General features: G+C 39.8%; 1 protein-coding gene across 8 annotated transcripts in view; it reads right to left on the bottom strand.

Moving 5' to 3' along the window:
* Positions 1-985: 985 nt before the first annotated feature.
* Positions 986-14,797, bottom strand: part of AHCYL2 (adenosylhomocysteinase like 2) — a 143,743-nt gene continuing 129,931 nt past the window's right edge. For 5 of the 8 annotated variants that reach the window (XM_031939036.1, XM_031939037.1, XM_031939040.1 and 2 more), the window contains exons 12-17: positions 14,555-14,649; positions 10,120-10,218; positions 8,459-8,527; positions 8,282-8,360; positions 4,498-4,618; positions 986-4,088 (exon numbers count right to left, since the gene is read on the bottom strand). In XM_031939036.1, coding sequence (XP_031794896.1) covers positions 4,082-4,088; positions 4,498-4,618; positions 8,282-8,360; positions 8,459-8,527; positions 10,120-10,218; positions 14,555-14,649 — 470 coding nt within the window. In that variant the 3' untranslated portion in view covers positions 986-4,081. Of the gene's footprint in view, positions 4,089-4,493; positions 4,619-8,281; positions 8,361-8,458; positions 8,528-10,119; positions 10,219-14,554; positions 14,650-14,797 lie in introns of those variants that run through there. The other 3 variants (XM_031939038.1, XM_031939039.1, XM_031939042.1) reach the window with 1 other exon arrangement.

The raw sequence follows: 14,797 nt of genomic DNA, 5'->3' as shown, positions 1-14,797 counted from the left end.
ACCGTTATCAGATGTGTTAGCTATCCCTAATAGTTTTGTCATTTTTCTAATGAATATATTATTTATTCCTTTACCCAATAAAATGCATAGCATCAAGCTCAGATTTCTTGGGAATTCCACTAGAGAATATCTTTCAAATTGACTTCAAATCATTTTGAATGCCACACATTCCAAACAGGGTATTCAGGAAAAAAAGTGATCAACATTGTCAAAAACCAGAATGTGTCACATCCTTGAGTGCATCCCAGAATTAGTAGGAATAGCTAAGTCTGTTTCATAAGAAGCCTCCAGTCTAGGTGGAAGGAAACAAGGATGGCAGAGAATTATGAATGCAGAAAGAATTTAGGGATAAAGAGAACCATATTGTGGGCATGGCATGGAGCAAGTGATGGGCTAGTATATTTTTGCCTTGACCACAAACAAATAACCGGCAGTTTAGTGTATTATCTAGTACTGGTTTAACTAAAAAAATTCCCTAGATTTCTCCCACTCCTCTCCTTGATTCTGCCTACCCAAGGGCTTCACTTCAAATAGCACTGTGAAAAGCCTTGTGAAAACAAAAATGAAAAAAATTGCAGTTCTTACCTTGATAAGACTTGTACACTAAGTAGCAGTGTGTAATAAAAGCAATGAATAGATTCAGACCAAAGACTCGAAGAAAGTTTGACGAGGAAGATGGAATTTTTGGGTGCGGATATGTGATTTCCCTTCAGATTTTATGCCTCAATGATACTGGCTCTCTTCTGGTAGGAAGGGGAATATCCAGACCATAACATCTGCAACTCTGAACTCCAAAAGATAAGGAGAGACAACTGAGAGACAACAGGCCAAAACAACCTGGCTCAACGGGTTGGTAGATGTTTCAGCCTTTCAAGTTTTTTGCTCAGATTCAGGGTTTCTCCCTCACTTTTTGACCAAAGAGACATCTTTCATCTGAGTCACATTCCAAGTTGGCAAAAGCAATAAATACACTCAGAGGACTGGATCAATTTGTGAACATTTTATTTGTTTTGAGATTACAGAATAGTTATTGCTGATCTAATACAATCACTCAGACATGAAGATTTCCAACAGTCTTTTGGAATGGTAGATCCTCAAAGATTTTATTTCCTTTTAGTAGAATGACAATAAGAATTAGATGATTATTTTATGTGATATATATGTCTATATACGTATATATATATATATATATATTTTGAGTTCAGAATTGAATGACTTGTCCATGTATAATTTGCTGGTGTTGCCTATTTTCTGTTCCTAATTTTTTAATTAAAAAGCATTATGCAACAATGCATTTTGATTTCTTTTTAAAAATCATGACAGAGTTTAATGCTGAGACAACCATAGGAGCATAGCAGCAATTCTGGATCTGTTGAGAGAGAAGCCAGCAGCAGAAAAAGCTTTATAGGAGTGCATGGCTATGGGGAGCTGTGCTCAGAAGTGGGAGAGGGAGGGGGGACATTCAGTTTTATTTTTCTTATTTAAAAAAAATATATAAATATCTACATAGAAGTTAAAATAAGGACTAAGAATCAATAAATTCAATGATGAGAACAGCACCTCCAACATGCTGGAGCCAGACACAGAACAAGTAGCTCTTTCCTCTGTTCCCAGATAATTGGACTGTGTACCTGAAGCACTAATCTGATAGGTCCCAAACTCAAGATGGACAAGGAAGGGTACCGCCTAGGTGTCAAACTAAGGGTATCTAATTCCTGGTTCCAGTCTGGGGATAATGGGCACAGACTCCAGGAGAAGTGAAGATAGGTTATCTGGAACTCTAGGGCACCACCTTCTTCATCTTAATTTATATAAGACAAGGGGTTCTTTAACAAACTGAGTAGTCCATAATCTGTAACTTCCAGGTACTGGGCTCTTTACAGAACCAGGCCCTTTAGAACAGTAGGTTGGGGCCTCTGACTCAAGGGAATGTCAGAGTCCAAGGTACCTGACTGATAGACTCTGCTGTTTGGGAGATTGGGGGACCAATTAAGTGCCCATGAAACATGGCACTGCGTAGGAGAGGAGGGTAGAATAGAGCAGGTCAGAAGGAACTGTCTGCTGAAGAATCTAGACATCGATGATCTTCCTTAGAAGGAAGCATAATAGAGTTCAGAAGGGATACCCTCAAGTACCAAGAGCTTAAATGGGATTCAACAATTACCAATAGTTCTCTAGAAGATTGGGTTTATAGATTAGAACCTAGCAAATATAGTTTACTGAGGCCAACGGTCACCTGTTTAAGCCTCTCCTCTCCATATCCCCAAAGTTAAGGTCACTTCCAGGCTGGCCCTGAGGGTAAAAGATGAAGATTAGGTAAGGCCTGAAGGGATGGAGTAGGGCAAAAGAACTTAGTGTAGCCCTGGAAGACCTGGCCTAGGTCAAAGCTATCCTGAAAGACTAGAAGTAGTCCACATGATATTCTAAAATCAAATGGTTTATGGTAGCTTTCAGGTAGGTCTGAAGTTCCTAAGTGGTCAGAGATAGCTGGGACTGCCCTAGATCCAACCTAACACTGACATCAATCCCTGGAATCCACTCGATCTCTTTGGGTTCCTTCAGACCAACCAGACCCTTGCAAGAGCTGGCCCAGTCCAGTCCTGTACCAGCACCAGGTACTTCCAAGGGAAGAACCAAAGCTGAATACACAGGGGGGAATGAGCTAGAGTCTCAGGACACTGATCTTAACAAATTCTATGTGACATTAGCGTTGCCTCAGAAATCACCCTGAGATGATGGACAACACAGGATTCTTAAACAGAATTGAGGACTGGGGGTGGAAAAAGAGAAGGAAGAGGCTGGGCAGAGAGATTTCAGCAGAGAAGAAAGAACACAAGCCAGACAGCGGAGAAACTGGATCGTGGCTCCATTGCTGGTAATGACCACAGGGATAAATGTTTGATGAAGCAGAACTAATCAAACTAGCTTGTGATCCTCTGGACATATAAGTCCAGTGATACTTATAAAATGGCTCAGCCACTTAATCAAACTGGAAATCCCCCAGAAGACAGGAATTCTTAGCCAATTTAGGTGGTGTTCCAAATTCGCTAAACTGCAGGCTGGGGAGCCTGTTCCATTATTGAACTCTAAACATACTTGAGCTGCCTGAGGAATATTTGCATATTCTTTCTTTGCTCAGTCTCAGAGGCAATTCTGGGCAGCAACAGGAAGATGGGGAGAAACCGAGTCTTACAAATTCTCCTCCGAGATTATTCCAATTTTGCCTAGACGGGCTTCCTGAGACATTATCCAGTCATATGGCATGAGAACAAAGTGACAGATCCTCATGGATTTGGTTCCCACTTCCTGAGCAGAGCTTTGGTTGAGTTGGAAAACTGACTTAAAAAAAAAATCCAAGCAATACCAGAGCTGCCGAGAAAGTCATGGAGGCACAGTCTCCTGAGAATCAATGTCCAAATGGCCATAAACATATAAACAGGACTCTTTTATAAGGAAGGGGACCCCCAGTAGAGGCAGGTATAGCTGAATTTTTGTGGGGTTCACTGAAACTTTCACCCTTCCCTCTCAATAGCTTTGTCAGAGAAGGCAGTGATAGTGCTGGCCAAGGCTGAGGCCCTATGGCCATGCTGACTGAGTGGCTTTCCAGAGTCCTCCCTTAGGGAAGGATGAGAGGGTACTGAAGAGCTACTGAAGATCTGTCACAAAACTTCCCCCTTCCCCCCTCCAAAAAAAAAAATCCTTGGGGACAAAGACTCAGGAATCCCTGAATGTACCTTGGACAACAGACACGGCCATGACAAAAACTCAAAACTAATGGAGAATGATGCAGAAGATGCAAAGGGTGGGTGGAGGGGGGCTCCCCACTCCCTTTCTTCCTTCCTCCCAGTCCATCCTCCGTGGCTCTCACAGCCTCAGGGCAGTAACCACACCATGGGCTGAGGCTGAGGGCACAGGATTCTAGTTTTTAATAAATAAATACTCTAACACATGGTCTATGGGATGAGCATGGCGGGCGGCTCTGATCAGGGAAGCAGCTTGCTGGGTTTTGTCCTGTACAGTAGAGGAGAAAAGAATTGGGGTCCTGTTCCTTAAAATGTCATCTGGCTTCAATTACAGGAACTTAATATCTAGAAGGAAAAAGAAACCAGAGAAGGTGAGACAGACAGGCAGTGGGAACAACCACCAACCTGAAGAAATGGGGAAATAGAGACTTGACAGAAATGACTGTCAGAAATGATGTAAAAGGCTTCTCGCAAGGAGTCCAGATTTCATTTTGGGAAGGGGATACTGGGATCCTTGTCCCAGAAGAGGAAATAACCCAGTGTCCTCTACACAGATAAATGGAGGGAAGGGGATAAAAGACTTAATGCTAGGGGCAGATTCTCCCCCCCAACCCGGGACAGCCCTGACCATACATGACACAGGTGCCCCCCCATTAAGGACTTTTTTTCTAGTAGAGGAGTTAAGTTCTGCCTTCTTTCCTGCTTACCCAGGGGCTTCCCAAAGGCCTCCCTGTGCCCCCGAAGCCCAAGTCACCTGTAGTAGTTAGGTTTGAAGGGTCCGTTCTTGTTGAGGCCCAGGTACTTGGCCTGCTCATCTGTCAGCTCCGTCAGGTGTGCATCAAAGGTGGGCAGGTGAAGACTTGCCACATACTCATCTGGAATAAGCCCCAGAACCAAAGTGTAAGTTTGGGCTTCTGCACTTTCCAAACCCAATTCTAGGGTATGAATACTATAGCTTCTAGAACTGTTCTAATATCCCTCCTTACCCCGTCCCTTTTTCAGCTTCGTTTGATTATTCCTCAGATGCTTTCAGGCTCACCTTGGCTTCCAATGCTACTAGTGAAGATTTATGTTCCCCAAACTGATGGAGCCAGCAACGAGGAGGTGCTGACATCTGCAGAAGTGCTGGAGGTTGAGGAACTAACACAGGGACAGAGGCAAAGAGCTTGAGGAGCCTGAGACCCAATGTTAGTCCTGCCCTGGGCTCAATGCAATTATGCGTTATTTGGTGGCACTGTGGGCCTGTTTCCCCTTTTGTCAAATCAAGGAACGGTGGGGGTGGAGTGGGAGGATGGAGCGTTGAGTCAGAATCGGTTTGGGGACTGCCAGCAGCTCAGGGTGAAGAGAGCAAAGCACGGGTGACCTTCTGAGCATCATTTGGCACCTCCTTTTCCTCTTGAAGGCCGTGGCAATAGAAAACAGCCTTCCCATCTCCTCTGCCACTATCCAGAAGCTTTGCTATGTCACAGAGCCAGCCTTAAGGGCCAGGATTCCCAGATCCGGCCTGGCCTCTTTCTGGTTAGATAAGGAGTTTGTCTCAGATAAAATGATAGAGGAGGAGCAACCAGCCAAAGGCAAGAGGGTTGGTTTGAGAGAGTGAGATTTAGTATAGTAAGAGAGAGAGAGTTGGGATTAGATGGCAGCTTTTGCTCCCAGAGAGCACTCTGATCGGGAGAGTTCGGGAAGGGTGACTTTTATTGTTAAGAACATTCAGATTAAGCAGGGAGTGAGCACAGATCTGCTATGTGCAGTTTATTCTGCATTCCCTAGAAGGAAAGAGACTCTCTCTGTGGATTGTGTCGTAAATGGGGACAGACTCTTGAGAAATGGAAGAGAGAAGAGCCTAATGTGTCACGGGCTCATAAAAAGTTGGGACAAGTCTAAATGAACGAACAACAATGTGGTAAGTCCTTGCTCCCCTAACCCAGTGTTTGATGCTAGGAAAGAGCGAGTAATATTCCCAAATTACATGGTTATCTGAACTCTTCCTGAATTCTTCCCAATTCAAATTTGAAGGAAACAATCCAGAAGAAAGAGTATGTAGGATGATATAGAGCATGAAGCATGCCAGAGCTGGAAGAGACTTCAAAGGCCACAAATTCAAAACCATCATTTTTTAGTTAAGCAAACTGAGGCAGAATGAGGTTAAGTGACATGGCCAGGGTCACACAGGGTCACAACCTTAGTGTCTAAGGTTGGATTTGAACCTTGGTTTTCCAGACTCCAGGTTCTATTCACTATATAATCTAATTCCTCTACATATATTTACACACACATACATACACACACATATATATGCATGTATAAATACAAATTAGATATACACACCTACTTCTATATAGATAAAACACACACATATACACTTGCACATGTATGTATATATAATATGCACATATGTGATTATTTTATTATATTGTTGGCTTCTTTTGCAATTCTATATATTTTGTTTTAGATTAGAAACTGGAATAGATTCCAAAGATTAACTGGAAAGACCCTGAGGTCCTCCCTCAAGTTGAATGGCTGATCATTCAGGCTTTACTGCAGAAAGCATAGCTTAGGGGCTGGCTGGGTTGTTTGAATGCCAAATGTACATTTGCCTAAATGACTACTTTATGGAGAACTCACACAAAGCAAGCATTCACACACCGGTTACTCCCAAGAACTTTGGAATCATTTGTGAGATATGGGAGACACAGGTAATTCTGGCACAGGACTGCCCAGTATGGTAGGCCCTCTTCTCCCCAAATAAGGTAAAACAGAAGTGCAAGAGTTCAGAAGAAAGGTGTGATGCCCAAATTCAGAGTTATTTCCATTCCAATGTTAATTGGGACTACTGGTGCCACACCTTTGATGGAGCCTTCTGAGTTCATATTGGTCTGATCAATCATAATCAGACATATTGTATGTATCAACCCCAATATAGTGATATCACTTTGATCCTTTCTTGACCATAAAGAACAATCAATGCATTTTATTTTGCATGAAAAAAGAACATTCTGAGATGGAATTGATAGGTTTTATTAGACTGTCAAAAGTTTCACTGATATGCAAAAAGGTCAAAAATCCTTGGATGATGTCAGAAATAAGTCTGATATTCTGAAGGATGCATTTTTATGTAGAAGATACTTTTTTCATCAGGATCCAGTTTGGGGAGCCATGGGAGAGGGGGAAGGAAAGAGAAGCATGAAAGAGCCATTGTGGTTCATTGTAAGATATTGTTGGGAGCCTAAGATGTTAGTTTGGAGAAACAAATGAGTCTGGGAACAGGAAAAAATAAAGGAGTGATTGCAGGTGATAACTTGGCAGGAGAGGGAATAAATGGGAGTGTGGAAGCAGTGGTTGGACAATGCAGTAGGGAAGCAAGAAGTGATGAAGGATGGGTGAATGTCACAAGAGGTTTGCTGTGTTCTGGGTCCTAGTGTCTACATGAGTTAGGGGTCATTGTGTTAGAAAAAAACTGACCAATTGAGTTTCTCCAAGGGAAGAGAATGGACTCCAAAAAAAAAAAAAAAATCAAGGGTATTAGTCTCCAGCAGTAACTGTGTGACTGATGTACTCTTAACTTTTGATACCTTGAGGAAGTCCTAGTGCCCATACAGAAATTATCTATTTGTCTGTCTGTCTCTATCTATCTATACTTGTATGTATCTATATCTATATATTTATATTTAGTTTGCACACCTAAGGCTAAGAATCCCTGCTCTTGAACATTAGTGGTGTCCTGTCCTTAGATAAAATATGGTACATATCAATCAATAAGTAATTATAAACAAAAAATAATAGTTAGCAATTATACAACATTTTAAGTTTTGAAAAACACTTTATAAATATTGCCACATTTTATCCTCACAACATCCCTGGGAGTTAGGTACCATTATTTCTTTTTTATAAAGAATAAACTGAGACAGAGATTGAATGATTTTCCCAGAGTTACAGTTATTAAGTTATCTAAGGCTAGATTTGAATTCTCCTCTTCCTGACTACCCAATCTGTTTTAATCAGGGAGACTTTGTGTAAATAACTAAGATACATAGAAGGCCATGTGCATAAGACATGGAAAGTACATTTAGAAAGGAAGGTATTAGGGGAAGGAGTAATTGGAATGGAGATACCAAAGTTCTTACTGCAGAAAATGGGATTTAATGTTGAGGCCCAGATAAAGAGGTAAAGCATTCTAGAACTGGAATATAAATTTACTATGGTTAATTGGAAGGAAAGAAAGCCCTTGAAGCTGGAAGGGAGAGGAATGCATAAAGATTAAATCTTAATTTGAACTTAGATGACACAAATATTCATGAAATATTCTACCTTCAACATGAAGCTTTCCTGTTTTTCTCACCATCATCTATTATTGCCAACCCTCTAAATTTTTTGTATTTATTTATGCCATCTAATACTTATTAAGCACTTACTATATATCAGCCACTATAAACCACGTGGCCATCTCTAATCATCCTGATCTATATCTTGCCACTGGACCATATCATGGAATTACCTCCTACAAACCACAACAACAGCTGGACAGGGCTCATCCTTACCCATTTTCTTGGGCAGCAGGTAGACATCTTGTTTATAGCGTCCTTCTGGGGCATTGTAAAGCTCTATCAAAGCCAGAGCCTGGAAATAAAGCAGAGAGAACATGACTCCCTGACAGTCCCCAGATCCCATTACCTATAATCCAGCAAGAAGAGCATTCTTCCCTCTGCTGACCTTACCTGAGTAGTGGCAGTGATGGAGAGCACAAATGTAGGCACTGTAGAGCAGCTCAGGTTCAGCAGGCGGCCCTAGGGAGCAATGGAGAGGCACATGAGTTTACCTGAAACTATACCTTTAAAGAGTAAAGGAAGGAGCAAACTGCTATCTTTTAGTCACAGACAAATATTCTGTAACTACCTGAGCTGAGAGGAAGAGAAGACTTGTTTGTAATCTGCCACACCAGTTAGCACCTGCAGGGATATATGTCATAAGAAACCCCGCTTTTTGATTAATTGTTGTTTAGGAGTGCTACTAAAAGAAATTTGGGCAGTGAAATGAAGGTAAAAGGATTAGGATTGTGGTCATCCGGGACCAGCTGCCTCCTGGGGATCCAGAGACTCTAGAAAACTTTATTCTTAGAAAGCTGTCTTCCTGCCATCTTCCATTGTCCAGGTGAATCTAAGGGAGCCTGACTATTAGAATGGGAGCTTGTAGGGAATGAATGTGCAAGAAATCCCTTCCCCCATCCCACTTTATTTTCTGGGAAGCCTCAAAACCTTTCTCCTCAACTCTGAGCACTAACAGTCAGGAACAATTGCAATGTTTGCTTTTTGTCTTCAAAATTGCTAGGTGGGTCTTCCACTAACTAGAAATAAGTCACCAGGCAGGGAACTGACGTCAAAGCAAAATCCAAGGTACAGATTTAAATATTCTGTATTCCACCCATTTTGTGACGAAAGAAGGTAGGCAAAGCCTCTTCACAACCACCTTATTTCAGTTATGAAGGTAGTATCAGATGAGGATAAGCCAAGAGAAAGAGAAGGGCCCTCAAAATTTCTACGGATTTCAGTGTTTTTCAATTTGTTTTTAAAAGGACCACAATAACAAAAAGCCCACAGAACTCTGGAAAATGAAAATGCAGTGAACCACCATAACACTCTTGGTTATTTCTCTATTTCTTGCCTAAAGTTCTCCAAACAAACAGGATTCAGTAAAGCAGCCAGGAGTCTAATGCAAGCAAGGGAGAAAGGGTGTCAAGAGGGTAAGAGGAAGAGTACCATCCTGGGAACACAAGGGACAGAGATGAGAATGAGTTGGACAAAGTCCAAGATAATTTTTTAGGAAATTATCAATCTATCAACCAATAAATATTTAACTAAACTTTCAACATCCCTATGTTGAATAGTGCTAAGGAGGCAGGGGTGAAACAAAAGATCAAGCTGGTGGTTTTCAGAACCTGCCTAGCGTAACCTTGGTTACATCCAGGAATATCTCCCCTTCATGTTCACAAAAACGATTTAAACCTTCCCACAAATGACACTATCACTCTGAAAAAAATCTCACAAAGTAGCTTTGGTTCTAACCATTAATTCTTTCTATAGCAATAGAAATTGTTGACTCAACCTCCAGAGTGACATGAGGAGACAGGATAATTGGTGAAAAGTAGGAAACCAAAATAGGTTCTTAATTGCTAAATGAAAAGACTTTTCACAATTAGAAATTCAAGTCATGGGGAAAGTAGTTAAATCTCTTGACTTAAAAAACTGGCACTATGGAAAGGGTGAAAAGAAAATGGTGGTCCTAGGGAAACCATTCCTTCCTTTCAATTATTTGAAACTTTTGGTGGGAGTAGCCAGCTCTGATAGGACTATTCCGTCCCTAATCTTCCAGGCTTGCTTACCTCTGCCAATAACACTATTCTCTTTCCATCTGGCCAGATTACATGATCAACTTGAGATCTCACCCGCTCCCAGGTCAGTTCTGGGGTACGAAGACTTGCCTGGAACACATGCAGAAAACACACCATTAGTACCATCAGGAATGGGGAGGTGCAAGATAGGGAAGTTGAAGGACACAACCACCTTAACATGTAAGGAGGACCTCTCCCAGGCTGCTTGGGACTATTTTATTTCAGGAGATTAAATTTAGGCCCAGTGAAAGTTCACTCAGATTATCACACCCCCAATCAATACTGAGCCCCCACTTCTTCCTAGCACAGTGGAAAGTGCTATGGAATACACAAAAGTAACCAGAGATATCATTTCTGCCTCAAGGGAGCTTACAATTTAGTTGAAGATACAGAATACATACATACATGAAAAAAAGCTCCTTAAAAATACTTTACTTTGTTTGCAATATGCAAACAAAGGCAAATTAGTATAGTGCAACTTGAATACATAAGTTCAAGAAAAAAGTGACTAAGCAGGGGTGACATTAGTTAAAGAAAGCAAAGAATCCTCCACACAGTATGCTGTGGCTCATACCTCTATAAGCATGTCCCATTATTCTAGGAGCTAATGTTGAAGGAATGACAGGTCCCCCTAGATTTTTATATAATATACATATATGTTTCTATATGTGTGTATATGCATGTTTGCAACACACATACACACATATTTCATGATCTAAAGTGTAGATATGAGGCTGCCCTTAGAAAAAGCACTTCCATCTTCCTCCTATAAGACAAAAATGAAAACTACCAAGAGAAAGAGAAGAGATTTCTGTCCCAAACTACCCACAATTCCTGCAGTCAGAATATAAAAGGCCTATCTAATAAAAAAAAAAAATAGCCAGTATTTTGGTTCATTTGGCAGTTATGTTATTTTAAGTAAAAATATATTTAGGATTACCTAGTGGGTAACAAACTTGAAACTGATTATCCTGATGAGTTGTATAAAACAACAATGTAAAATGATTTGAGAATAATTCAAAAGAATGGATTACAAAAGGGAAATAAAGGTAATGTAGCATGGTGCATAGAGAGCCACATGCTCTACTCCTGGCATGTACTGTTTGTGACCCTGGGTAAGCCACATAACTTCTCAAAACTTTAGGCAACTCTTTACTGCTCGAAATTGCAGGGCAGCTGCTACCCTACACTGGTAGAAGCACAATTTTGACCCAAACAAAACAAAAGCAATAGAAAGTTAGAAACAAGGAGTCTACAGCCATGACCTCCGAGATCACCATGGTCAGCTATAAGCTGTCCTTTATTGAATGCTTGCTAATGATTAGTGCCCTATTGAGAGTTCTGGCACAGCTTAAAAACTCTAGCATTTCATTTGGTTTTATATTCTGATGTTGCAACTTTGGGGCTGAAAGCACCTTACCAGATTTTTATCTTGTCCGGTTCTGTATTTTATAGAAGAACTAGATTGATTCCTGCATAGTTTAATTATCTCCTACAAGGCTGCTCAGCCAGTAGATCCAGAGAACCTCAAGAGTTATCAGTGTCCCAAGTTCTCACAAAAGAATAGCAATTATTTTCAATAGACAAATATACTAAAATAGACAAATACTCTAAAATATAGAGTAGATTTCCAAAAAAAGTCAAACAAACAGATGAAAGAACATTTAAACCCACTGACATGATTATTCCCTTCCATTTGGCTGATATATTCCTATATGAAAAGAAGTATGTTCCAACAGGCTATCACAATTTACTGAGAATATCCCTTGAAAATGTATAATTCCCTTGTGATGGCATTTTCTTTGTCAATCTTGTGATGAATAATTTAATTTTCTTGAGTGGAACTATCTAGCAGGAAAGGCATGTTCCATGAAGATAACCTTTTCCAGCTACATAAAGGTACTGCTATTAATGGTATAGTAAAAATAAATTAGTACTGTAGAATAAACTATAAAAGCTTTATAGTTTTGAATGGTGAGCATTGTTTTTTCTGAATTGAATCATCTCCTTGAGCATATAAAGACTTTCAAAACCTATGGCATGGCACACAAAATAAATCTAAAACATTATGGTATTATAATTGTCAGGCTGTCACAGATTTCTGAGATTATGGAAATTTGCAAGTTTTCAAAATTTACATTCTTGATGCCAATAACAGATCACACAAGTACCATTTATTCTCCATAGGTGAAAGAGCTATTATGAAAGCCAAAAAAATGTGCTCCCTATTCTTTGGCCTCCAGGGCTCAGAGAACCAAAACTTCTTGGAGTGGAATCAATCCACCTTTCTAAATATTTTTCTCTTTCTTTTAGAAAGAGGTGAATGGTACCTCTTCCTAAATCATAATTCCTTTTTTTTTTATTATAGCTTTTTTTACAAGATATATGCATGGGTAATTTTTCAGCATTGACCCTTGCAAAACCTTCTGTTCCAACTTTCCCCCTCCCTCCCCCCACCCTCTCCCCTAGATGGCAGGTAGACCAATGCATGTTAAATATGTTAAAGTATAAGTTAAATACAATATATGTATACATGTCCATACAGTTATTTTGCTGTACAAAAAGAATCGGACTTTGAAATGGTATACATTTATCCTGTGAAGGAAATCAAAAATGCAGGCGGACAAAAATAGAGGGATTGGGAATTTTATGTAGTGGTTCATAATCATCTCCCAGAGTTCTTTCACTGGGTATAGCTGGTTCAGTTCATTACTGCTCTATTGGAACTGCTAAATCATAATTCCTAAATGGTACAAAGTTCTGTGAATTTGCATAAAATATTTGCATAAAATATAAGTCTGACAAAAATGTCGTCATGTCCCTAAAAACATGTTCAGAACTTAAGGAATTTCCCTTGTAAGTCAATTACTGGGAAGACACAAAACATGGAAGCTTGTATGTTTCTACTTATTTATTGTTGAGATGCTGATAGCCTCAAAGCATCCTCAAAACCAGCAGGTACTTATCTCCTATCTTTTATTCTAAAAAGCTGTTTACATTCTAGTTTGGGTTTGGGGAGGAAAACTATGTCTGGTTGGATGTTCTTTGTTTTCCCCCCAGTTTGGTGGAAACCTTAATAAGCTAAGCACAAAGAAAACTTCCAGCAGAGTAAAGTTGTATCAAAAGCGTGTATTGGAAAGAATCCTGAAAGAAACCTATGATCTAGTTAAAGACTCTGGATATTTCCAAGGTAGTCTTATGCTATGATAATAGGTGTTATATAAATAGTATGAAAAGCACTTTACGTCCATTATCTAATTTGATTTTTCAAAAAATCTCATAAAGTAGATAATATGGGTAGACTTACTGGTACTTTACAATATAGAAAACTGAGGCTGAGACATGGTCACACAGTTACTAAGAGTCAGGGTTTCACAGAATTCCTTTCTCCTCACCTAATTTCCTAACAGGATTCAGGGTAAGATACTCCTTCCTTTTGGGATCTTCTCATCTGAGGAAGAGCTAACTAGAATGATTTAAGAAGGAATTAAGGGATGATTTGGTATATATAGTTTTATGTGTTTCGTGGGACTGGTGGCCAGGGGGAAGAGAAAGTTTTTTAATTTAATGATCTGACCTTTCAGCAAAGAAATTATGTGGCACACAAAAGTAACTACCAAGAAAATCAAACCAACTAAATTAATAATTGGAACATGATGGGAGAGTACAGTGGAACTGTACTAACCCCAGAGACAGAAGTAGGGGCTTAGAAAAATGTTTTTTCCAGCTAAGAGAGTTATACAAAGCAGCCTGAATAAAAAAGATATTATCTAACAGTTAAGGAGGATTCTCAATACATCAATAATTCCTACAGAGAAATACAACTGTGGAAGGAATATGAAAAGAGAATTTAAAGCCAGAGTGAAAGTTACACATCCACTGATTCTAATAAATTTGGAAATAAGTATGTAACGTCTTCTAATTCACTATTATTAATAACACAGTGAGATCTGGTGCTATGTCTGAGTAAACATAATTAAGATAAATAGTGAAGAAAAAGGATCAGAATGAGGCATTTTCCAAGTCTGATGAAAATACAATGCAGAAAATATCACCATCATAATTATAAATACCCAGAGGCCTAGTTAATATAATAAAGAGAAAATGTCTAAAGGGAGACTGAAAAGGTCAAAGAGCTAAAATAATCAAGTACTTTCCAAGATCTACATCTATAGGAGTGGAAACACAAGTCTCAAGCATGTGATGGGAAAAGGCTCCCATGTGAATATTTAAGTTGGGAAGAAACCTTGTAACATCAAAAAGCACAAGCTTGGGGAAAAAAACTCACTGTAGGAGAGCCAGTCAGGTGATCCCCAGTAAGGATGCACAATGACCTTTGTCTCTCCCTTCTCTCAGGTTTTCAGTATCCTCTGTAGCAGCTCCTACGAGCAGAAAAGAAGCTGACGGGGACTTGTATGTATCTTACCACATCAATCTCAGTATTGGAATGTCCCATGTTACAAACGATGCAGCTGTTCTTCATGCGATCTAAGTGCTCTCTTGTCACCACATTCTTATTACCTTAAAAAGAAATTTAGACAATGAGTAAGATGCATGAAGCAGGCACAACTTCCCCTTATCTCTTCTCCTCTTCTAGCTTTCTCTGAAGCTACAAAGACACAGCTAATTTTTTAAATATTTGGGGTGTTCCCTCCAAGTTGGAATTTCA

Source organism: Sarcophilus harrisii, chromosome 5 (genome assembly GCF_902635505.1).
Source record: "Sarcophilus harrisii chromosome 5, mSarHar1.11, whole genome shotgun sequence".
NCBI lineage: Eukaryota > Metazoa > Chordata > Mammalia > Dasyuromorphia > Dasyuridae > Sarcophilus > Sarcophilus harrisii.
This window is presented reverse-complemented; position numbering and strand designations above follow the sequence as displayed.